General features: G+C 42.9%; 1 protein-coding gene across 1 annotated transcript; it reads left to right on the top strand.

Annotated features, from left to right (window-relative positions):
- ABCG2 (ATP binding cassette subfamily G member 2 (JR blood group)) lies at nt 1-24,027 on the top strand. Its single transcript, XM_068402892.1, has 16 exons — nt 1-134; nt 5,939-6,151; nt 8,069-8,128; nt 8,593-8,707; nt 9,873-10,025; nt 10,444-10,601; nt 11,365-11,516; nt 11,982-12,086; nt 13,577-13,824; nt 16,277-16,359; nt 17,490-17,579; nt 18,201-18,325; nt 19,472-19,626; nt 20,545-20,634; nt 21,325-21,422; nt 23,708-24,027. The coding sequence occupies exons 2-16, from the start codon at nt 5,946-5,948 to the stop codon at nt 23,856-23,858; spliced, it is 1,989 nt and encodes a 662-aa protein (XP_068258993.1). The 5' UTR covers nt 1-134; nt 5,939-5,945; the 3' UTR covers nt 23,859-24,027.
- Nucleotides 24,028-26,278: the final 2,251 nt, after the last annotated feature.

Below are 26,278 nucleotides of genomic sequence, written 5' to 3'. Positions count from 1 at the left end.
CCTGCCCTGCAAGCTGAGCGAGCCGTCGGGGCTACGTTTCTACACACCACGCTCTTCATTTCCCTGGCTTCTGCTTCCCTTCCACCACCTCTGCCACCTCCTCAGCAGTCCTGCAGCGCTGACCCAGTGAGTTGGTAAGTGAGTCGGTAGCAGCAGTTCAGCCCTTCTATTGAGATAGATTTAATTTGGTGTAGTGGCTTGCTTCCTTGTCCATGAATTGCTTGCTCTGTCATCACTACAGAATTAGATTCAGCATCTTTTTTCCTCCAACAGCCAAGGAAAACACAGCGAAATGTTTGCCTACCTTTTCCCAGCTTTTCAAGGGATTTTATTGAGAAATTTGGCAAGAAATTCATGAAAATATGTTTTATAAATGGGGGACAAAAGTTTCAAGGCTTAAAGTAAAACCAGTAAAAAAGTGAAAAGTTAGAATATTTCACAGGAACTACCATCCTCGGAGTTTGCCCATGCATGTTAATACACTGCAGGTAATAGGCATGCAAATGCCTGCACACACAGAGCACTGCTTACTCCGTCCCCAATTAACACACAGGGCTCTTTTCACAGAAGGTAGGTTACAAATCCCTAGTAAGTCGGCTGGCAATTAACTTACAGATTGCCTGAATCGCATTATCCTTATTTACTCAAATGGTTTTAATTTCCTACGTGTGTTCCTGAGAAAGAGGAATGTATGGTCCTGGGTTGGCAGTACTAGGCTGCACTCTTTGCATGCCCACATCCGTTCTCCGGCCAGTCTACATCCCTGTAAATGCACGCGACTAAAGAGGACAAAAAAGGTATACACAGAACTTCTGTGAATTTATACATATCCAAAGTCTAAAATGCACATTTGTAATACCTACTATACTGTTTCAGCTTGCAGGTTGCAAGACTAAACTTTGTACCCATTAAAAATAAGAGAAATAATAGCTCACTTAAATGTGGTTTCTCTGGCAGGTTCAAGTATTCAGAAAAAAAGAAAATGGGCTATTTTTTAAAGGGTTTGAGCCAGCTTCCTTTAAAAAACTCTGCTGAAAGCTGCTTGTGTCTCTAAAACTCTTCCTCCTTAAGTAATTTCAATGCTTATTCTCTATAGAAATAAAATACTTTGAATAGCTGCCTGGATTTTAAAAAATCAATTGAAATGCCCTTCTGAATTTTGCCATTCGTAATTTTACTACCACTCCTATAGTATTGTTTCTTCTATTTGAACTGCAAATCCCTCTGGTGCCAAAAGCTTTTCAGGAAGACTAGCAGGAATGAATGTTACTTAGCTTTTTATAGAGACAATGTATATTAAGGCATACAAATAGGTTTACTGAAATTGCTTGAAAGACCCCAGGTACGGTATTGCTGTGGCTCAACTAGGTTTAAGTCAATGGCACTTTGTAGTACATTTTGTTGTCATTTTATGTTTTTGTTTAGTGCCCCTATGTAGGGAAAATGAGACTTTGTCCTTTACAAGTCTCAGAAGAATACACAGGAAAGGGACCATACTGAGAGTTTCATTTTCTGTGCATCGAAACAGTGGGCAGAGAGATTTCATGGTAGTTTTTAAGAAAGTAGTTTCATTTTGCCATTAATAAAAGGTTAAATCTCAAGATCCAGTACTTTGCCTCCTGACAAAATTTTCTGAGACTAAGTATCTCTGAAGAAAAGCTTTTTCTATTAGGCTTGAGCTGAAGTTGATGCTGCAATCAGTGGCAATAAAAATATTTTAGAAAGATTCGGGAAAACAAATGAAATTTGTAAAATTCCCAAAGAGTTCATAAATTTTATATTTAGCTGATGCAAAAATAATGTAATATACCCAGAGCTGATATGATGAGGATATGAAACACTTTATTATATTAACAAATATTTCTGACTACAGCAGGCAGCACATATTCTTATTGAATCTCCTGCTCATTTCTGATCTAAAGTAGATATTTGTAAGCCACTGGAAATGAATTCTAGGAGACTTCATGTAAAGAATTTTAGTTTACATAGAAATTCATTTGATTAACATTCATCATGGTTATTTCTTTGTCCTGCACATGCTCTGACTTAAAATGTTTCATGGCTGTATGTCACATTAAATGCAACAAATAATTTTTAAAACAAGGCCTAAAGCAATATTAAAAAAAATCCATTCCTAAGGAGCAATTGCAAACAGCTGACAATTATATTAGCTGTAAAGGAGCATGCCCCTGTGTTCCTATGGTGAAGTTTATTGCTAGATGAGAAGTTGAAAGGTTGGTTTGTAAAATACCAAACTGTTTTATCTCACTGCGAGTACTTACCCCACAGTGAAAAAAAGGTCTCCAAAAAAGAAAAGCAAATCAAAAGCCTAACGCTAGCACACAGGTGTTACTTCCTCTGTTAGCACTTCATCTTCTCTCCGCACACTGTTAGCCAAGATCCAAATCTCCAGTCTCAGAGGTTTCCACGAGTTGCTCAGGCAAAGCCACGGCAGCCCCGGTCTCATGTTGGTGACAGTCTCACTCAGAGGAAGAAGCTGGGTTACGATACTTCCCAAGGCCCCTTGTCACCAGCATGTCCAGAACTCTGTCACTTTGTCATCCCAAGGAGCTGCTGTGATGGAGTCCTTGCAATGGTTACGCTCCTTTGAGAAGAGAGACGGCTAACACAGATTTCGTAGAGCAACTGATAAATAACCATTCAAGTTTTAAGCGAATGGGTATTCTGCAATTTCTTTCTGCAATAAATTCTAGTAGCTCTGGACGTATAAAACGCTATTTTCACTATTAACCTAGCATCTGAAATAGAATTTTTTTACTTTGATAAATGGTGTATGCCCATAAATACACCTTTCCCTGATGGGGCGGCCATCAGAAGGAAGAGCACGCAGACAAATCAGTCCCTTCCACCTACAGCATCCCACCCTGTCACTGAAGTAGCACAAGTGCACTGCAGCCATGAAGGGCCATGCCGATTCACACCAGAGGTCCAGCTAGACCACAATCCAGTCTCTACCCATAGCTGCCAGTAAGCAATGCCTTCACAAGGGACAATATCAAAGAACACTATTTTTCTCTGGCAGATTTGGGCAATCAGCGGGCTCGGGCCTTCCTGAACTGGAGGTTTCCTGTTGACAGCTGTATTAAATAGCCATTGAGGGACTGTCTGCTATGGCTATGTCTAATTCTTCTCATAGCTGATTTATTTATCTAGCTTGTGCAATGTTCTTTGCAAAGATGTGTACAATCTAATCATAACTCGATTGGTAAATTAAATTTACTTCAAAGTACTGTCTGTTCTTAAGAACAACGCTGTGAAAGTAGTGTGATCCTGTATTTATGAAATTAGTTTCTGATCCTGTGCTTATTGTCTGTCAGTCAAGTTCAGTCTGGAAGATTGAATCTGTTTCATTCCTAAATGAAAAGTTTGTTTTCTAAAGAGCATTTCTGAAATTTCAGTGCGAGTGCTGGTCTTTGGAAAAAAAAAAACAACAAACCCAAATGAAACAAAGAAGAATTTAGCTATTCTGTTTATAAAGCCTGAGGTCAGACTCCACCTCACTCTCCCCCATTTGCTCATAACATTACATGAGTAATACTGAAACATTTAGCTGAGAAAAAAATCTGATCAAGTAAAATACTGATCTAGATAACTTATAGATGCAGTGTCAAGGTCAGAGTCACGCTGTCTTCTGAAGAATTCTGCACTCACATCATGCTACTGGTTATCGAACAGTTCAAGGGATTTTGTAATGTCTATCTATCTGTGGTGTTGACTCTGCGGTTGAGTGTTTGGTACCTTGCTCGGCATGCTAGCAAACATCTGCTCGGCGTATAGTGAGACTTAAGTGAAAAGTTCCCACTGCGGTTCTGAATGCACATCTCTACCGAATCATCCTTTCAAATGGCAATGATTGATGTCCAGCCATTAGCCCAGAAACTGCTATATAGATAGCCCTATAAAATTAGCTGCCCTCCTGCAGGTAGGTAAGTCTTGTCTGGCACAAGCAGAGAAGAGTGTAGGCAGTTTATCAATAAAAGGTCTCCAGACTTTAAATGTTGCACATTTAATTGACGTTCAGCTTACTCAAAATCCATTTTAGCTTACGTTAAGGCTAGTCCCATTATAATTATATTTGGAACACAGTTTCTTTTCACTGTAGGAAAATTGGTCCAAGATTACTGATTACTAAAACATGAAGACCTTATATTTGTGCCAGCACAGAAGAATGCAGTTTTGTCCGAAGAGGCAACCTTGGGCTAGATTTGGGATAGCATCGTTGGGAGACAGATGAACCAGCCTTTTATGTGCAGATAGGCCTGTTGCTGAAAGTAGGGCTTCCAGTGGTTTTACTGCGCTGATAGCTACAAAGGAGAGTTCAGCTGTCTGTTAAGCAACCTTAGCAAAACGACAAGATAAACGCTTGGTTTTTTTATGTGACCATATGACTGCATTAGATTAAACGGCTTTTTTGGCAAGCCTCATTTTATTAACTGCTCTCAAATTCACTCAGCCTGTCTGAAACAGTCTCATAATTTGCCTTCTTCCTTGCTGCAAGCAGTATAACTGTGCTAAGGTATGGGACTGATCATCCCAGAGCTCCTAGCTGCTCATCTCCCCTCTCGGTTCCCATGAACTACTGCATTACTAACATTTCCCCTAGTGACAATTAAAGTAATTCTACTCTGATGAGTCAACATGATATATAAAGAGAGGTCAGATCCTGCCTCCCATCTAAACGACCTTGTGCCTCTTAGGAAGCACAAAGGGGACAAAGATCTGCATGCACAAGGACAGCTGGGGATGCCCCCACGGTGCAGGTGGATGGCTCACAGGCAGAAGCCTGGCTGACAAAGGGGGTGAGAAAACTTTAACTATTCCAGAACTGCCTTCTAGTTTTTACACGGGAATCAAATCCAGGGAAGATAATTACTTGTCAGCGGTGTCAGTTTCCATGGTTCTATACCCTTGGCAGAACTATTTGGATTAAAAAAAAAACACCAACAATTTTTAGATTTTGTTATCATTGCGCAGGAGCACTAGAGGTAAGAGGAGTATTTACTTTCAAACCACCCCTTTGAAAGACTATCTAATGGGCAAACTCTTAAGTACATTCAAAACTGGAAAGAAGTCCGATGAAGTGGACAGGTAGAAGGCCAGGTGCTGCCAGACCTCGATACTTTTGAGCCAATCTTTCGGTGAGTCACCTGTTGTACCTGTGGTTTCCAACAAGTTTGCCATTTATGTACAGACCTCTCTGCCAGGGGCAGCCCTCCAGAAAGAGCATAATGCCATGCTAGTGCCCGCTGTGATACGTACTTCCTTGTACCGGGAGAACAGATGCAGTTGGTGCCTGTGGCCAGGTGCTCCCGCGGGGGGAGCTGCCAGGGGGACCTCTGTGAGAAAGGACCTGGGGTTGCCCCATGCCAGACACAGCCACCTCCATCTGGCACCAGTGGACCCGCCACTGGCAAAAGCTGAGTGTGTCAGCTATGCTGGTAGCGCCTCTGAAAACTTATTTAAGAAAGGGTAAAATACGCTGTGCAGCACCTGTGAGAGAGGCGTGAGAAAATGTGGCAGAAACAGCCCTGCAGACACTAAGGCCAGTGAAGAAGGAGGGGGAGGAGGTGCTCCACGTGCCAGAGCAAAGATTCACCTGAGAGGGCAGCTGGGTGGGAATCTGGTGGCCAGCCAAGGCAACCCACCACAACAGACCATCAGGGTGGAGGGAGACTCTTCTATCTCCTTAACACCACATGTGGTGTGAAGCAATATGGCTGACCCAGCTCCCCATCAGCTCCGTGTCACCTCATGGTCTGAGCCCACAGGACCCAAACTTTCTATCTGAAAGAGAGAGACCGAGATGGACATCTGCAAGGCCCACAGTGGGTCCAGTGCCAAACAATGGACCCAAGAGACACATCTTTCCTCTTCACACCTAATCAAATCTTCCCCCTCTCTGTTTTTTCATTTATAGAGGGAAAATGGCAGAAGGCCAGCCACACCTAAGTATTCAGATGTCGGACTCGAATACAAATGGCATCCCCAGCAGAAAGCAGTCCTCTCCAGACTTAGCTGGCAGGGGAGGAAGCATACTAACTTTCCACAACATCTGCTACCATGTGAAGATGAAGACTGGGTTCCTGTGTTGTCAAAAAACAGTTGATAAAGAAGTTTTGAGAGATGTCAAGTATGTATTTAAACACCTCTTTAGAGTATTTGTATATTTTATTTACATAACTCTGTCTGGACAGCTGGGTCCACTCTTGTCACTGAGCCACTAAGCACAATATACAGAATTTGATCAAGATTTAGAAAAATTATATGTATGTATGGTTTGCTATCAGCTGTGCTTAAGCTTCCTGCTAGGCCCCAGTGGTCCTCAGCCGTTAGAGCTGAGCCGGTACAACAAAGAGCTCACGCTGCTGGGTGCCATCTCCCCTGGCCCCAGGGAGGGACAGCCTTCCTGGCCGCTATCAGCATCAGGGCACATGAGCCAGCTGTGGTCGTTTTACACTACCTGGCAATTCTCCCACTGCGCCGTGGTGTTTAACTGAGATATCGACAGCCTGTCCTCAATGCTTATGTCTCGCTCCCTAAGGTGGCCTTTGGGAAGGTTAATGTCGGAGGTTTTAACTTAAAACGCTTAAGACAGTAATAAAAACGAGGGTTAGGTTAACTTTGAAGAGATGTAAAGTTCTATTTTTTTCTGTGTTTTTTTTTGCAACATTGAGCACTACTGCAGTAAAGAAATCATGTTGTTATGGCCTTTGTTCAATAATCTATGCATAAAGTTTACCCATTCACAGTTCAGTAGTTAAGCTGAGTGGCAAGTACTCATACAATATGCCATTCCAAGTCACCCGTGACTTTCAGCTCCGTAACTCCAATTTCTGTCATAAATATTCGCCCTTTTGTGTAGCTCTGTCTGTCCTGCTCTTTGCCCATGCAGTTTCCGCACCTCCTAAACATGAGCTCTTAAAATCTTTCCAACTCTTCCTCAAGAGCCATACGCTATAGTGACGGAGTTGACTGACATTGATAATTTGCAGCGATGTGAGCAGAAGGCCCCTCTTGTGGCTTACTTAAAAGACCAACGTTTAACACACATTACGCTTTCCCCTTTTAGAAAATGCAACGTCTGCATTTGTTTTGTTACATATGGGGATACTGTGTTAAAATCACATATAATGTAACACAACATGTATAATGTGTATGCTTTTTAATCTGTGGTACCATACATTTCCACAATAACAACTTGAAGGAAACAAATATGCACCAGGAAAATCAAAACCAAGCCTCCTAGGTTGCATGGCATTAGACCCTAAGAACACCTGTACCGGGCCAGACCCACAGCCAAATGCTCACATTGCTGATACCTGGATTGCTGATAACAACCAGTACCAGAGTGCAGTTCAAGATAAACCTGGTATCAAAACATACATACAGGCATTTGTATGTGCAGCGTGATTCTTGTGTAACCAAAGCTTGTTGAGCGTAGATTTTAGGGGCTATTCAGGAAAAATAGCAGCAACACCTTCACGTGTTCCAGCAAAAAGAAAAAAAAAAGGCAGCAGTATTTCCATATACTGTATAATTTTTATAAGGTCTTTTCCCCAAATACTTAAAAAACATTTCTATCTGGCTTTTGAGTTTCACATGGCTTAAAATCAGATACAGAGAAACTATCAACTGCAGTTTCTGTAAGTACAGACAAATCTCTAGTATGTTCTGTCTACAGGGACCATTATTCACTCTGCTAGGAGAATAATACCCTTAGAACTGAATGTGGTTAAAGCAGGTGTGTGCTTCACTTCTAGAGATCCATGGGGAAAAGCATGCATACAGGTTTTGCTACATTTTACTCAAGTTTCTGTGGTGTCTTCATTATATGAAGATTAGTTCTTCTTGAATTAGGAACAAAAATTAAGGTGGAGTTTGATCATAAATATTGTTTGTGATCAGGCAGCTTCATTAATTCCGAAATTAATGGGATGCAGAAAGTCATTCTACAGATCATTTACACTAGCCTACCAGATGAAACAGTAAGAGAGATAAAAACACCCTATGTATTTTGTAAAACCTATCTATCTGTTTTGTCTTACAGTGGCATCATGAGACCAGGGCTGAACGCAATTTTGGGACCCACCGGCAGTGGTAAATCTTCGTAAGTGCTCTCTTTGCCCTACGCAGAAATTACACCAAGGAGAAAATGAACCTGCACATATTTAGCAATAATGGCCAATACTTTCAGGGAAGGATTTTGTTTTCATTTAGGTCTGTGCAAATCTCACTGGTTTCTGAGAAATACCTGAACTCAAAAAAAGACAATCAGCTTACCTGACAAAGATGTAATTCAATTTTAGTCCACGCTTTACGTATCACTCTAGGTTAAGCTCATATTATTGAATGAATGGACACAAATGCACTATGAAATTGCACAGATCTCATTTCCTTAGGAAACCAGGACAAAAGAAACTCAGTCCTTGAAAGTTGCTGGGGGTTTTCTAAATGGTAAATGTTTAACATGGGATGATTTTTTGCAGCTGTTCGTTCCATGAACTGGGTTTGTGGTTCAGAGAGCTTACCTCCTGCATGCTCATCTGACAAAGTAACCAATTTTTCTCCTAGTCTACTGGACATTTTGGCTGCAAGGAAGGATCCCCATGGGCTTTCTGGTGACATTTTGATCAATGGAGCTCCTCAGCCTGCCAACTTTAAATGTACCTCTGGATATGTAGTGCAGGTAAGTAACTTTTATCTCTGTGGGGTTTATTGTCCCCTTCTGACTGCAGTTCTAAGAAGTTGCTGCAGTGTTGGAAGTACCTTGCCTTGATCCAGGAATCGAGGCTGGTGCAGTAGCAACTCTCCACACGTCCACCCTTGCTGGGAAAGAGACTCTGCTTTGTGTTTGAGTCTCTCTTCTTAATGCTCTACAGTCAATTGGAGTGGATGCTTTGGATCCCCTCCTTGTTCTCCATTTGGGGGAACAGCCGTTGGCTACCAATATGCATGGAGTATTTTCCAAGTATGATGCTTTCTGGTAATGTACAGCTTGTACCTCCGCTTGGCCAGGGACAATGTCACTAACTCCCGTTCTGAGAAAACCTTTGTCCTGCCAGGGTGCGCTGGGGAGAAAGACATGTGAAGGACAAAAGAAGGAAAACCGCATCCCTCTTTTAATTTCTTTCCCCTCCCCACTACCCGTGCTCAGCAGCATGCTTGCAGTTTATCAAGACCTGAAGAGGTGCACCTATGAAAACCCCTTATAAAAGTACGGTCAGCATGTTACAGAAAGGTAGTCTCTCAAAACACACATAACTTTCTGAATTTCCTATATCTGACAGATTCTTTTTGCAAGAGACAAGCAGCTAATATCTAAAAAACCTACCCTCCTTTCTCCTTTGCTGCAACAAGCTCGGGAAACCTTCACCCTACTCCACAAGGACTCAACCTCTCTTTTCCTTCCTTCTCTTCTCCCTGCTCTTACCTGCGGTGGGCTGAGGCTGCATTAACAAACGCACAGTGATAGTGACCTGAGCTGTAGCTGCTTCTTAGATCCCTTTAGCCCTTCAGTATGTCATTCAGCACCTCCAAAAAACTGAATAAGATAAGAATACTCGAGGAATAGTTTTGAATATGTTGTTATTTATGCATTTTGATATAATGCATGATGGAGGATGTTCCTATATTGCGTTGCTTTATGAATAAAGGCAAATACAATTACATGCATGAAATCAACTCTCCACTATGACACAGGCATTGAAGATGCACCTTATCGCATGTTCTGGCAGTTGCTACTGTCCCTCTGCATGCAAGGACAACATAAACCACAGGTAGATGCAGTTCTCAGAGGAAAAAATAGAAATTGCTAAGCAACCACCAAGTGACTATTTTTTTTTTTAATGAAGGATGATGTGGTGATGGGAACCCTGACTGTAAGAGAAAATTTGAAGTTCTCAGCAGCACTCCGTTTGCCAAAGTCAGTGAAGGAACAGGAAAAAAATGAACGAGTGAATCAGATCATCAAGGAACTGGGTTTGAGCAAAGTGGCAGATTCCAAGGTAAGGCATGTAAATATGGTGCTTAAATCATGAACAATTATTAAATGATTTATTTAATTAACCAAATGGCTCAGCATGGCACATTAAAAAAAAGTAAAATTAAATAGACTATTTCAGTAATACAATAATTAATAACATTTCTGTATGGCCATCTGTACAGACTCTGCTCTGATAGTGCCATGTGCTATTACATTGTGGGGAAGGGGAAAAGTAGTCTGTGGCTGCAGAAAAAGAGACCACCTTAAGTAATACTAACATTAAGAAATGGCCTACATGTGAGGTAACATCTACATCGGTACCTGAGAGTAGGGTCAAAATTTCTTACAACTCTTCCCAAATGCTGCCATGTCGGTAGGATGCTGTTCACTCAAGTATTTGTTATCAGGCCAAGCGAGGCAAGTTTCTTGTTTTGTGGCAGGTTGGCACCCAGTTCACTCGTGGAGTGTCTGGAGGAGAGCGGAAAAGGACCAACATTGGGATGGAGCTCATCACGGATCCTGCCATCTTGTTTTTGGATGAGCCAACTACGGGACTCGATGCCAGTACTGCTAACGCTGTCCTGCTGCTACTGAAAAGGTGATGGCCTTGGAAACAGCTTCCTGTTTTCACCGCTCAACTCTGCTACATTTCAGTTGTATTTGACTTAAATTACAGTTAGAATGAGCAAACAGGGAAATCAGACATGTAATTGTTTACCAGCGAGCTAGGGCTGCAAAAGGGGGTAGGAAAAAGGCTGTATGAATTCTCTCACTCCAAAGCAGCTGCTCACAGCAGTACACAAAGCGCCTTGCACAAAACGTGTGCATGCCGGGACTGCAATTTGTCCAGGAGAGCTGTCACAGACGGTTTCATTTATTTTCATGTCTGCCTAGGCCAGAAAAATGATAAAAATGCCTGTTGTACAGTCTGTTAAGGTGATTGATTTTAATAGGGACAGTAGTTAGAACACAGCTAGCTGTTGCCCCATCACAAAATCTCAGGCCTATCTTTGGGAAAACAAGCACAACACACTCTCTATTTGCAAATTTTACATCATTTTGCATTGACTACAAGCAAAGAGGACTCAAACACCTCTCTCCAGAGCTTTCTGTTTTCATCAAAATCTTCCCAGGACTTTGCCCTCCAACAACATTCCCAGCAAGAGGGAACTTTCTTTTCTCACACAGACACTATAAATATGACCTAAATATTTTCTTTTTTTTTCCTTCCCCTTCCCCTCTCTGGCATGCCAAGTTAATGACACTTAACCAAGGCTTAACTGAACTTGCAAATTCTCTTATCTAAATGCTGAATCAACTTGCAAAGCTAACACCTCTGTCGTTCTTCACTTCACATTCAGGATGGCAAAACAAGGAAAAACAATAATCTTCTCCATCCACCAGCCTCGGTACTCCATATTCCGACTGTTCAACAACCTTACGCTGCTGGCTGCTGGGAGAGTGCTGTACCACGGGCCCGCTCAGCACGCCATCGAGTACTTCAAGTCTATTGGTGAGCACAACTCACAGCAGGGCCAACTGCAGCAACATCTTTAGTTTGCACTAACCTGAATAAAATGCCAATAGTGCTTGATCAGAATTGGACATAGTGTGTATTAGCAAGCCCGGGATTTTAACAGGCTCAGCATTTCTCTTGGTGTTTCACCTCTTGACCCATATGTGGGTTTGGGTGATAGGGCTGACCGCTAATCAACTGTTTCTGGGCACATTGTAATTAGACAAAGCCCAGGCTAGGGTTGAGAAGGGCACATTGCCAGCTGTCACCTTGCTTTCACTGACAGAGCTGTCCGGCAGTGCCGTTCATCTCTTGGGTAAGCACAGACCTTTTGAAGCCTGCAATGCTTATGGTGCGGGCTGCTCAACGAGCACAATGGTGTGGCTGTGTTCATGACGGCCATACACACCCTTCTGCCAGTCACACAACCACCGCTTAGGGCTTGTAATGCTGTCACTGCAGGCTACGAGTGTGAGCCGTACAACAACCCTGCCGACTTTTTCCTGGACATCATTAATGGAGACTCCACTGCAGTGGCAATGAGCAAGGTGGATGAAATTAATACAGGTATGAAACCCAGAGCTGAGTGAAACTATCATAACACATATTTTGCCAGAGGTGTCCAACACAAAACAGAAAAATCACTTACAAGTGTCAAACAACCAATAATTGTGTTGTACAAGCGTATGGTTATTTGCATGCATGAGAGTATTACATACTGCTGATCCATGTTGCTTTAAAGGAAAAAACCCTCACATCATTCCTAAATCCTTTCTGTTTATATGTGGAAAATAATTAGCATAACCTGAAATAAGTACCAAATTCACATACAGCCCTACTATATAAAATATTCCTGTCTATGTAAGAATAGTTTGCCTCTCATAAACAGGTATTTAGTAATTTATCATTGGTAGCCATCTCTTTATAAACTGACCTGTATACTTTTGTGTCACACTCAAATTACGATATGTCAAAGGTGAGAGAATACTTTCCTGTGTTGAAGTTATAATGTCTGGGAATATAAGAAACTGTTTTGTTACTTCCTCTCAACACAGAGAAAGAGCTTCTTTCATCTTTGAGGCAAACCAACTTAAGTCCTGCAGAAGCAGAGATGATGAACCAGGACAATTGTTCCAGTTAGGGACATAATTTGATGCAGTTATGACTTGTATGTTTTATCTAATGGAATGGTTCATCTGTTATGAAATTACTGTTTTCCTTCCTCTGAGTAGGGCAGGAAGAGGGGGTAGAAATAGGGGACCAGTGTTCTCCTGATGCATCCCTGATGTTGTGGTAAGGCAGAAATAATCCCCAAACTAACAAATCAAATTTCACCTACATTCAGTAGCATGCTTTTTCATCCTGTTGCTACTAATTAATAGCACACTCTCTTTTCACGTGAATAAAAAGGGAAATGAAATAATGCTATGTGCCCAAACACAAAGTTTTACTATATCTTTACCAAAGAAGCAACTAGCATTTTACAAGAATGCTGACTGTGTTCAGGGTCTGACTAATATTATAGCTGGCAACACACATTATTTGTCATTGGAAGAGCACAGACTGGACTACAGTTGAGAAAAAAAGGAGCTCCAGCTGAAATTTCTTTATGATAAAGACTCAAAAGTTTGACTGAGTAGACACATGCAGGATTACCTGAATCTAAAAGTCTGGGAGGTGTAGGATTATCTCATCAGATCCGTGAAACAGATTTACAGAAACCTGGGGCGGGGGGTAATAACTTTTTGATTAAAAGTCAGATTGCTGCCAGTTTGAAACTTCAGCAGCAGCCAAGGGTTTACCTAACCAGTCTGCTGTGAAGCCGCTGCCTGTGGGACAGGTTGCACAAACACAGAGGTTTGGTCTTATTCATACCAAGTCTTTTGAATTGCATGCTATGAGACTTGAGTGCAATGAATCACTGGAACTAAATGTGCATATTAATTCTTCTGGATCGTTAGTAACTCTCCCACCCCAACATAACTTTCCTGCCTTAACTCCTGAACAATCTTCCCGTCCCTTACAGAAACTGTATTTCTTTTTAATCTTTTCAACAGACAGCATTGCAGAACGCACTGAATATGATAAAACCTTGGCTGAGAACTTAGCAGAAAAATACTCCAATTCTGCCTACTATCAAGAAACAAAAGCAGTATTAGAGAACATTTCTTTGGGAAATAAAAAGAAAACAAAAGCAGTTTTCCGACAAATCACATATGCCAATTCCTTCCTTCATCAGCTGAAATGGGTGTCCAAGCGCACATTTAAAAATCTGGTAGGAAACCCTCAAGCTTCCATAGCTCAGGTAACATTGTTTTTATCTATCCTTTTGTTGTATATGTTGAATTTATTCCACTCTTGTAGTAGATAAGTGATTGGGATGGTTTTGCCTCTTGATATTTTGACTGCAGTAAGCATCTGAAAGAAGAGCATTCAAGGTCTGGAAATTGGATTCACTAGAAGGTGTCCTGAATGCTCCCAAATGAGCAGCATGAGGGACTGTTCAGTAATTAATTTTGGACTACTGAAAGACATTGGGAGGCAAGATCTTTTCCAGCAGGGTATTCTGCTGCTCCCAGCCAGGAGCAGATTATCTCCCGAGTAGTTTCACACATTTGCTCAAGAACATTCTTCAGACTTGACTCTAATTGTCCACTGTGGGGTCTGGCCTCAAATCTTCTCCCCTGCCAGGGCAAGTTAACGGACTACACTTGCATACTTAATTAAACTTCAGCAAACAATGAAGTGCTGGCTGTTGGCTCAAGTGTAGAAATATTTTTACAGTCTCATAATGGGTGTCATTTGGTCATTTGACTGTTCATAATGGTGATGATGTCTTCTGGAGAAGATGTGATGAAGACTACGATAGGGTCTAACACCTGCCACGGAAGATGAGCATGTTCTACATGACTGGCCCTGTCAGTGCTGCTTTTTCAGAAGAATCAACACCTTTGGTGTTGATTTCTTCAAAGCTGCATATTGCCTTCAAAAATAAAGAATGCCTGGCTGACCTCTGCAGAATGACTAATCCTCAGGAATCCCCTAATTTACAAGCCAAATTCTGCAGTCCCAGCACCAGCAAAACTCCCACTGCAATTCTCAGCAATTCTAGAGGAGCCAATAGAAAAAATGGTCCTGAGCTAGAGGTATAAATTATCTTCATCATGGTTTATGTAATGAGTGAACAAACGGCCAGTGTGGAGGGGAAATGAGTCCAGAATCCCTGAGGTTAAAAGGCTTTGAGTATGTGTGTGTCTGTATGTTGATACTATGGAGATCCTTAGTAATTGCTTTGTAAAAGCTTGACCTTGTGACAAGAATTAAGACTCTCAAGGATCTCGTAATACCGCAAGGTTAATGGTCCTGACTTGTTTCTCACAATGTTTTCTATCTCCCCACCCTCATTAGGGATGGATTTTACAAGCATTCTTTTAGGGGTACATGGTTCATTAAGCCTTTTTTCATTAATCTGCTCCAAATTGGTCTTGATATGATCCCTGCTTTCCACTGCAATTGGCTTAGGAGCTGAATTATCCCTGACATTTGTTCCTTTCGGTAGGATCTTAGTGATAAGGTACCATGGATCAAGGGGTTTATAGTGTTAAGACTCATGAATTGCTCAGGCTTAAAAATGACAGAACTGCCTGATACCATCAGTTTTGTCGAGATTTTTGTCATTTGTATTTAGCAGTAAAAAAGCGTGATGTACACACTTCAGTCTTTTAAATTATATCCTTGAGGCAGCTGGTATCTTTGCTATTTAAATTGTGTTACAGACTTCCAATATCGGTACACTTATAACCTGGTCTTGCTCATGTTAAAAACAATCCCATGAATAAGGTGTGTGATAGAGCCCAGCAATTACACACTGTGGTGCATGAAAATGAACTGTCATCCCCAACCAAGCAGTTAGGAAAGACTGCTTTCCATTATTGTTTGCCAAGTTCAAAGTAGCATTGAGACGGCTCCAGAGAAGCCCGCACAGAAGCCTGTGCCACACTGTGGCCAGCCCTAGAGCTGAAGTTACCCTTGTCACTGACAGCAGATGAGGAGTCATCGACTGTCCCAAGGAGCAAGAATGGTGAAGAGTATCAGCCAAGAGAAAGGAGCGATGTTGCAATACATCACCAATTGACTTAATCACGACATCCAAGAATGGCTGAAACAGTGGTGGGGGAAAGGAGCTTGGCTGAGGTGCACGTGATGCTGCAATTCCTCTGGGGAAAGGTGTTACTCCCTCTTTCTAACCTGCCCCACCAAGCCCCTGCTATCATCCTCCTCCCATCACCAGTGCTGGCACCCTCCCAGCAGTCCCATAGCAGTTCCCTCAGGTCAAGGATCTGGCCTGGTAGGAGGTCAGGGAAAAGCTGTGATACTGCTACAGGAATGTGCCTCCTGCCAGCGCCACCACAGAAGACTGAGCAGCAGCTGAAGCTCCTTTAATGTCCCTCCTTTCTAGCCATCCCAGTGCCTTGCCCACATAAGGCAGCAGTGGTTGGCCACTGCCGAGGGCAGGTGGCACTGGGGAGTTGTTGTGTCTCACAGACACCTCTCGAAGGCACAAGACTCAAAGTACTGCTGTGCTGCAGGTTGCTAACCGCCCCATTGACTCCCTTCCCAGCTTGGATAGCTTTTCTCCTTTCTGAAAACGCGTCCTGTCAATCTACACTCACCCACTACATATTTCAAAAAAACTACTGAGGCTTTGAAAGCAATGAGAATAATACTTTTCCTCTTCTTTTCTTTTTCACATTTAGCTGTGTGTTACGGCTTTCCTGGGACTGGTTGTAGGTGCCATTTTCTTCGGACTTAAAGAGAACTCTGCTGGATTACAGAACAGGTTAGTCAGTTTAGGTAATGGATATCCAAAAATTTGATAGAGCTCCCTCATCATTGCAATAGGATAACGAACAGCTTGGAGGCTGAGAAGGAACCCATGAGCTCTCTATGAAATATATCTACCTCTTTAAAGTAAATGCTTCCCTTCACATCAGTAGGTAAGGCCAAACCTACATTAGTGACTTCGAAGTGAGGATGTTCTTCTGCCTCTAGGAAGGTCCCTGCAGAACTGAGAGGGGGATGCAGTTCTGCCCTGCCATGCTGTAACCTGGACAAGCAGTCCAAGTGAAGTGAGTAACGCTGCTTCGGTAGGATGACATTTTTTCAGTGCCAGTCAGGTTGCTGAAAACACTCAACAGCAGACATCATATTGAAAAGGCTTAATTCAGCATGGCAGCATTTTAACTCCTTTTCTGCAAAGATTTCCCAAGATAAAAAGATTAAACATTAAAATACACAGACTTGGCTACATAAACCTGGGTAACTAAAGCTTTGATCTTGCAACTGCTTCTATATACACACTTGAGTTTACCAGCAGTAAGTTAGAAGGTGCATCGAAAGCTAGATTTTAAAATTATCCTGGTCTATGTATCATTTTGACATAACCTGTACATATGTACATAACCTGACAAATGGGTTTGCCACTAAGAAAGCTCTAGGTTCTTAGTCTTGAAACACTTCATAGCATTTACTTAAAAATGGCCCAGTTTTAAATTGGATACGAAAGTGCGAAAGCAAAGCCTTAAATTTTAGTGGAAAAGGTGAAAACAACTCCTCATATTGCTTATGCAGTTCCTCACAGTCTGCATCAGACAAATGCCTCACAGACTGAGAATTCTTAACGTGCCAGGAAATTACATTAAAAAAAATAAGGAAAATAATTTTCTATCCTTTGACTGCATCAGAAAACATAATATCCTTGCATGCGAATAACAAATACTGCCTGTACCACCTCTACTTCAGGCTTGTTACGGATTCAGACTTGTAGCCAGCCTTTTCCCATGGAATTTGGGATGGGAGGTCACATACTGCTGAGCTCCAGGCACTACGACTGGATTTACATACATTGTAGTGGAAAGACTACATTTACATCACATTTTTAATAACAGCTTGCTGTTTTGCTTTTTGTAGAGTGGGTGCAATGTTCTTTCTGACCACCAACCAGTGTTTCAGCAGCATCTCAGCTATTGAACTCTTTGTTGTGGAAAAAAAGATATTTACGTAAGTAAAACATACAAAAAGGTTATAATGGACTACTGTTAGAGAGTTTGTTTGCTTGCCTTGCTGTATCTAATTGTCATTTAAATACACCTAGTAAAGAGCTTTCAAATCATTTAACTGTTAGTGCTCACTGCAAATGTACTCTTTTAGCCAGTTAGTGAGTTGTCTGCAAATCCTCAAAACGGGACCCATGACTGCAAATGGCTCAGAGTTTAACATAGGTAGGAAAAAAAACCCCTGAACACTCTACTTAGGTATCGATTAATAAGTTTGTGATTTGCTAGTGAGGACAGTAAATACTGTATAACTGGATTCTTTAAAGCTATGCAGAATACACTGTACAGAAAAGGAAAATTATTTAAGCTTTACCCTCTCTGTTTTGATGACATGACACATACATTTACTAAAGATCATGTGTACAAGTATCTGTATTCATTTGCATACGAAAATGCCACCATTACTATAGTGTGTGGCTTACTGGACATTTTAATCACAGCCTATCCATGAAAGAACTCTTTTTTTCCAGTTTGAGCTAGAATTCATTTGCCTCCAGGTGAAAATAATCTTACTGGGTTTTAGTGATTAAATTTGTAATATGCTGTATATATCTCTGTGTTCCAGACATGAATACATCAGTGGGTACTACAGAACATCTGTATATTTCATCTCAAAGCTGATGGCTGATTTAATACCCATGAGGACTATACCAAGCATCATCTTTACCTGTATAATTTACTTCATGTTAGGCAAGTATGGTCTCCTATAGTCCCATTACAACCCCCTCAATAAATCAACAAGGCACTCGCATTTTATATATGTACATGTATACTTATATAGGCTAAAGCACTACATTGGCATTGCAATGGTTACTGCGCTTGCTTTTAGCATACCATGCTGTTTACAGAAAAGACACACTTTGAAAGATTTAAACATTCATGTCAGAATCTGTGACATGTCTCATCTCCACTGTCCCTAGAAGGAAGCATGCCATAACCATTACTAGATAGGTTTGATTTATTCCTTTTCATTTATGGCCATCTTAGTTTCTGGTGACTTTTACAAGATACTTTTTCCATCCTTGCAAGAACACCTATCAAAGAAAAAGTTTTGTTTTAAGAACTTAATATTGTGTGAATTAATATCAGCTTGTTCTTTTTGGTGAAATGCCTTCTGGTTAGTGAGAAGACTTTGAAAATTGCTGGCACCAGCTTTTACAACCCTAGAACACCTTCAAATGTCATCCTCAAAACATGTCCCAAGCAGACCATTTTCCTAGAGTAAGGTTTCAGATCACAACTTCCTTTTGGGATGTCCCAAAAGCTTGAAAGTGCAAGCAAAATTTAAAAATAATCACAGTTCGCTTTGGCCTGAGTTTTTTCCCTAAGGATTAGGAAACAAGGCTGCATTAGCAAGAGGCTCTCAGACTGCGAGACTGGAGTGAGATAGACCTTGCTACCAAATCCATAGCCACCCAAAGGCCACTAGGTCCATTAGGAGAGCTCTCTGCTGGAAACAAGTGAAATGCTGTACAACTGCTACTCATGGAAGTGCAGTAGAAATTTCTCCTTTGATAGACATCTTGAAGCCACAGTGAAGCCTTCACCTTGGACTGTGTGGAGTACAGTACTGTAACCTCTGCCCATTCTGCTGTCTCCAGTGCTATTGCCATTACAGGCATACTACTTACTCATCCTGTCGTCTGTTCACAGGGCATACACATATGGGCTTGTCACAAGCCCCACTGCAGTCTTGGGCCTCAGTGATGTAGCCTATGCTGTCAGACAAAATGTATTCTGTAGGCAGGACACACTATGTAAGTCAGGATAGTGTTCAGGTTATGGTAGAGCTTTTGGCAGGATCATACTGAAACCCTTCTTGTTCTGATCTTTAAGGTTTGAAACCAACAGTAGAAGCCTTCTTTACAATGATGTTTACCCTTATGATGGTGTCCTACACAGCCACTTCTATGGCACTAGCCATTGCAGCAGGACAGAGCGTGGTCGCTGTAGCAAACCTGCTCATGACTATCACATTTGTTTTTATGATTGTGAGTAGCATTATTCAGTTTTCTAGACTGAATCCTAAAATCGTAGAAATGCTGAGATCAAGGAATCCTACCAGCACAGAGTTCAGCTGAATTCTGCAAAGAGACTGTGGGGTCGAGCATGTCAAATATCCTGATTTGTCTGATTTGAATATTCTGATACTGTGGGGTCAAATATTGTGATTTGTCCTTTGAACTAACAAGAACCCAGGGGCCAAGGGGCTGGGTGTGAGGGGAAGGGAGAGTGGGTCCTCTGCCCTCTTCTCTGTGGCTGGTAGCCTTCGTACTGCCTGGAAAGCAGAAAACTGGCCCAGAGCTACATTGTGTTCACTTTCCTGCAGCTTTGCCAAAGACAAATTTGGATGGTTGAGGATATGACCCTCAGCCTCCTGCTCTCTGAGACCACTACAGTAGTTGCCCTCCTCAGCTGCTCGGGCATGTTAGAACCGGAAAACACACAAACAGCTACAGTTAGAAGACAAGCACCATAAACAGTGAGGCAGTGCTGACCCAACAGCCAAAAACCACATTGCCTCAGACTCAGGGCACATGAGCAAAACCAATTGCACATGTCCAGCAGCTCCACACACCCAAGTAACAGCAGACAGTTCATGTGAACCCATATGGTACCCACTGATGGGAAGCATCCGGGTTTAATGCACAGGTGAAAGCATTCCCTGTTACTCATTTTGGGAGAAGGACTACATGGGGTTAGCGCCCAAAGCTGGGTAACAGAAATGATTCCTTCCCTTTCCCCTGTTCTTTCACTGGAAGAGTTTCTTCCTCTAGAAATGCCTTCCCACTTGTTTTTAATCTGAAGCAGCAGAGTCAAGAGCTAGAGAAGAACACATGGTAACAGCATGTAATTTGTAATTTGTTTTGTTGTTGTTGTTGGGGCTTTTTTGTAATCCTTGCCTCTAGATTTTCTCTGGGTTGCTGGTCAATCTCACAAGCATCATGTCCTGGCTCTCCTGGCTCAAATACTTTAGCATCCCTCGATACGGAATGACAGTAAGTGCTCTATTTTCCTGTGTACAGATTGGAAAAGATTTGCTAGAAAGGACTGCCTTTACTCATGATAAAGAAAACTCCAAACTTTATGCACTAATGAGCAAAAGGTAAGCTAATTAAATACAGCCACCTCAGAACATAGTGCAGTATCCTGAAACAAGAAAGGCTTCTCATCAACCCAGCACCCACTGCTGTTTCAAAGAGCTCATTTCTGTAACTTGGAAACACCTCATAAGAGAGAGACACTAAACAACTACATCCACTGGAATGCAGTGGATGAAAATGACACAGAATAACAACGTTATTCCCTAAAAAAACAATTATTCTCTCTTCCCTCAATCAAACAAAAATTTGTCAAGCTAAAACTTTTCTCCTAATTTTTGATAATTTAAGCCAGAGTGATGTTTTGCAGAGAAATGTGGGCTTTAATATGCCTGTGCAGAAACAGTCTAGCCTGGGGGAAGTGTTAAAGCCTGGTGACACATGTGCGTTAGAGGGTGTGGACTACATACATTCCTCTCTGAAAAGAACTGTGCTGCTCAGTTGAAAAATGGGGATTTGGCCAACATAATAAATAGCGATACCATCACGTTTTTAGAATAAATTGGAATTGAATTATATCTCATCTTGTTAATGTATTATTCTTTTACCTACTAATTTCTGTTGCCATTGTTTCTTGTATTTTAAAAGGCTTTAGAAATCAATGAATTGACTGGTCTGAACTTTTGCAGCAGCAGTAACAACACAAATTTAATCAGCAACAATAACTATCGACAGATAAGCCAGCTGTAAGTATTTTGGTACATTAAAATGAATCCCACCACCAGTAACTTACAAAGTCCTAGAACATTAGTCTGTTTGTGAGATACTCACTGATGACTTCTTCAAATACATTGCAGGTAAAGCCAACACTAGAGGCAATATAGGCCCACTGATGAATGAGGTGGGGGTCCTGGAGACAGAGGATAAAAAGAAGGCGGAGTTACTGAATGCCTTCTTTGCCTCTGTCTATACTGTTGGAGGCTGTCCTGAGGAGCCCTGGACCCCTGCGGCCTCAGAAGAAGTCAGGATAGAGGAGGAATCTGTCTTGGTTGATGAGGGCTGGGTCAGGGACCAATTAAGCAACCTGGATGTCCATAAATCCATGGGCCCTGATGGGATGCACCCGCGGGTGCTGAGGGAGCTGGCGGAAGTCATTGCTAGGCCACTCTCCATCATCTTTGCTAAGTCGTGGGCAACGGGAGAGGTGCCTGAGGACTGGAGGAAAGCGAATGTCACTCCAGTCTTCAAAAAGGGCAGGAAGGAGGACCCGGGTAACTATAGACCGGTCAGCCTCACCTCCATCCCTGGAAAGGTGATGGAGCAACTTGTTCTTGGTGCTGTCTCTAGGCACATCAAGGATAGGGGGATCATTAGGGGCACTCAACATGGCTTCACCAACGGGAAGTCTTGCTCAACCAACTTGATAGCCTTTTATGACGATGTTACCCGGTGGATAGATGATGGTAAAGCTGTGGATGTGGTCTATCTCGATTTCAGTAAAGCGTTTGACACGGTCTCCCACAGCATCCTCGCAGCTAAACTGGGGAAGTGTGGTCTGGATGATCGGGTAGTGAGGTGGATTGTGAACTGGCTGAAGGAAAGAAGCCAGAGAGTAGTGGTCAGCGGGACAGAGTCCAGTTGGAGGTCTGTGTCTAGCGGAGTTCCGCAAGGGTCGGTTCTGGGACCAGTTCTATTCAATATATTCATTAATGACTTGGATGAGGGATTAGAGTGCGCTGTCAGCAAGTTCGCTGATGACACAAAACTGGGAGGAGTGGCTGAGATGCCGGAAGGCTGCGCAGCCATTCAGAGAGACCTGGACAGGCTGGAGAGTTGGGCGGGGAGAAATTTAATGAAATATAACAAGGGCAAGTGTAGAGTCCTGCATCTGGGCAAGAACAACCCCATGTACCAGTACAAGTTGGGGACAGACCTGTTGGAGACCAGCGTAGGGGAAAGGGACCTGGGGGTCCTAGTGGACAACAGGATGACCATGAGCCAGCAGTGTGCCCTTGTGGCCAAGAAGGCCAATGGCATCCTGGGGTGTATTAGAAGGGGTGTGGTCAGCAGGTCGAGAGAGGTTCTCCTCCCCCTCTACTCTGCCCTGGTGAGGCCGCATCTGGAGTATTGTGTCCAGTTCTGGGCCCCTCAGTTCAAGAAGGACGGGGAACTGCTAGAGAGAGTCCAGCGCAGAGCCATGAAGATGATTAAGGGAGTGGAACATCTCCCTTATGAGGAGAGGCTGAGGGAGCTGGGTCTCTTTAGCTTAGAGAAGAGGAGACTGAGGGGTGACCTCATTAATGTTTATAAATATGTAAAGGGCAAGTGTCAAGAGGATGGAGCCAGGCTCTTCTCAGTGACATCCCTTGACAGGACAAGGGGCAATGGGTGCAAGCTGGAGCACAGGAGGTTCCACTTAAATTTGAGGAAAAACTTCTTTACTGTAAGGGTGACTGAACACTGGAACAGGCTGCCCAGAGAGGTTGTGGAGTCTCCTCTGGAGACATTCAAAACCCGCCTGGACGCGTTCCTGTGTGATATGGTCTAGGCAATCCTGCCCCGGCAGGGGGATTGGACTAGATGATCTTTCGAGGTCCCTTCCAATCCCTAACATTCTGTGATTCTGTGATTCTGTGACCAGCAGAATCTGTGACTTTTTATATGGAAAATTAAATTTTGACTGGGTTTTTGCATTCTGTCTGCAGAGAACATTCCACTTATTGTCATATTTAGTATTTATAACACTAGAAATAGCTGGCATTATGCTTCTCACTTTTCTTTAAACTGTGTTTACTGAAACACATACACACACACTACAATCATACAGCCTCACAAAATCAATTTCAGCTTCCCACAGGAAACTGATTGTAACTACAAGAAAAACAAATTCACAAATAGAAAATAAAATAGTAACACATAGCTGGTGTTTGCCTGGCCTACTATAGACATGAAACCGCACTACAGTGTCTAGGGATCTTCCTAGACACTTCAGACTGACTAAGTTTATAAATGTGTGTGTATTTATCCATAGGGGGTGTACCGGAGATGATTATCTGAAAAATCAAGGCATTGATGCGAGTACTTGGGGCCTGTGGCAGAACCACCTGGCTCTTGCCTGCATGACAGTAATATTCCTTACCATTGCATACCTGAAACTGTACTTCATGAAGAAGTTCTCTTAAAACCAGAAGGAAAAATGGAATTCCCACTGTTCAGTAGTTTGATAAACTCGGCAACTGACTTGATTCTTTTTAAGAGACCTTGCTTTGTACTTTTGTTTATGATTACACAAGCCAACAACGTGAATGCCATCCTTGTGTATTAAATACTTAGTATTAATGTTCTTCGCTGAAATGTGTAGCGTGCCTCAGTTCTCTTTGCCATAAAAGATATACAACTATTCATTTCTTCAAGAGTCTATATTCAGTGTTTCTGCATGTTCTAGCTATGAATTTGTTAAACAATTAAACTAATATTTAACGGCTTAACCCCCCCAAAAAATTGGTTCCATACTTTAGCACTTACATTCACTGGTAAGTAATTCAGTCCAAAGTGATGCTTATCAGGACATCAATGCAGTCTTGACTGCTGATGTGGTCACAGCCTATGTGAGACAGCGACAAAAACATCCTCTCCATCCCAGTACACGTCTCATGCCCTTTTCTATTATTTGGGAATCATTACTGCTCTAGAGTGTAACTTGATTGATGCCATCAAGCGTTTTCTTACCAAGCTTGAGTGGTAGAAACACTATTTTTTAAATAAAGGTGACTGTGTACTTTCTTACTCTGCCAGTTTGCATAGTCCTTGTACTGAAATTTGCATTTTCTCTGCGTAACTGCAAGTTACCTTCACTGTCCTGTTATTGCTGCTACTGTGAGTTCTTAGTCTTTTTTATGGTGACCAATTCCAAGTGTACAGCTCATCAGGATGGTACCACATTTGTAAGAGCCCGTAGGTTGCAGTAACCCTTTCCTGGCAGCACAGCTTTTCCCCTGGCCGTATGCAGAAATGGTAGTTCATCTCCTTCCACTTGGTACAGATGCATCAGCACTTCCAACAAGGATCTCTGCCCTTATCACTCCCCATTATTATTTCACGCAATAAAATTTGCTCTATTTTCAGGACAGAATCACAGAATGGTTAGGGTTGGAAGGGACCTCTGGATATCATCTAGGCCAACCCCCTGCCACAGCAGGTTCACCTACAGCACATTGCATAGGGTCGTGTCCAGGTGGGTTTTGAATATCTCCAGAGAAGGAGACTCCACAACCTCCCTGGGCAGCCTGTTCCAGTGCTCTGTCACCCTCAAAGTAAAGAAGTTTTTCCTCATATTCAGATGGAACTTCCCATGTTTCAGTTTGTGCTCGTTGCCCCTTGTCCTGTTGCTGGACACCACTGAGAAGAGTCTGGCCCCATCCTCTTGACACCCACCCTTAAGGTATTTGTGTTGATAGGATCCCCCTTCAGTCTTTTCTCCAGGCCAAACAGACCCAGCTCCCTCAGCCTTTCCTCATGAGAGAGATGCTCCAGTCCTCTGATCATCCTTGTAGCCCTCTGCTGGACTCTCTCCAGTAGCTCCTTGACTTTCTTGAACTGGGGGCCCCAGAACTGGGCACAGTACTCCAGGTGTGGCCTCACTAGGGCAGTGTAGAGGGGGAGGATAACCTCCCTCGACCTGCCGGCCACACTCTTCCTCATGCAGGCATCCATCCCCTGGAGTTTATTTAGGACGTGTGTGTGCAGTACAGTACCGCTATGGGGGAGCACTTGCCGAGCTGTACCACTTCACCGGCGTACCTGCCATCTTCCACAACTCCACACGCGCGGCTTACCCTCTGTCTCGTGACTGACCCGGTTTTCTCCTTGTACAAAACCTGCGCGTTGCAGCAGAGCTGCACCAGCGTTCGCCGTGGGAGACGGGGAGAAGGGGGTGAGGCGAGGCGCGGCGTCCCGCCCTGCCGCGCTGGGGAGGGAGGCAGGGAAGGGGAGGGGAGGGCAGGGCAGGAAGGGGCCTTCGCGGCCGGGCCGGGCCGGGAGCGCAGGCGCTGGCCGGGGGGCTCGGGGCAGCTGGGGCGGGCGGGCCGGCGCCGGGCCCCGCGGAGCCGGGCGGCGGGTCCCTGCTGCGGCGTCCCCCGCCTGTGCTCTCTGAGCGGGCGCAGCCGTTCCCCGTCTCGGACATTTTCAGTTGTCGTCTGACAGCAAACTATCTGAAAACGGGATGGTTGCGATGCGAAGGGTTTCACCTGCAGAATTACGCGGAAAGTAAATGCATAAAAAATGCACAGCTGACAGCTTTGCAGCTCGCTCTTGGGCTGCTGCCGTTAATCTCGTCGCTTCTGCACTGTTTGCCCTAGGTTGTGTGTGTCATACACAGTCACGTTTGGAAATGTCTTAGTGCTGTCTGGCTTTTGTTAGTTAAAATCAACTGATTTTAACTGCTAATAGAAAGCATAAGTTAACCATAATACAAATTATTGTTACACTTTTCTATCTCCGAATCTATTAGCATTGCATTTAAATTACAGCATATTAAAATAAGTTACTCCCCAGTGAAGTGTAGTGTCCTTCTGACTTGGGCCAATTTTCCTGCACATTTTCT

Source organism: Nyctibius grandis, chromosome 6, assembly GCF_013368605.1.
Source record: "Nyctibius grandis isolate bNycGra1 chromosome 6, bNycGra1.pri, whole genome shotgun sequence".
Lineage (NCBI taxonomy): Eukaryota > Metazoa > Chordata > Aves > Nyctibiiformes > Nyctibiidae > Nyctibius > Nyctibius grandis.
This window is presented reverse-complemented; position numbering and strand designations above follow the sequence as displayed.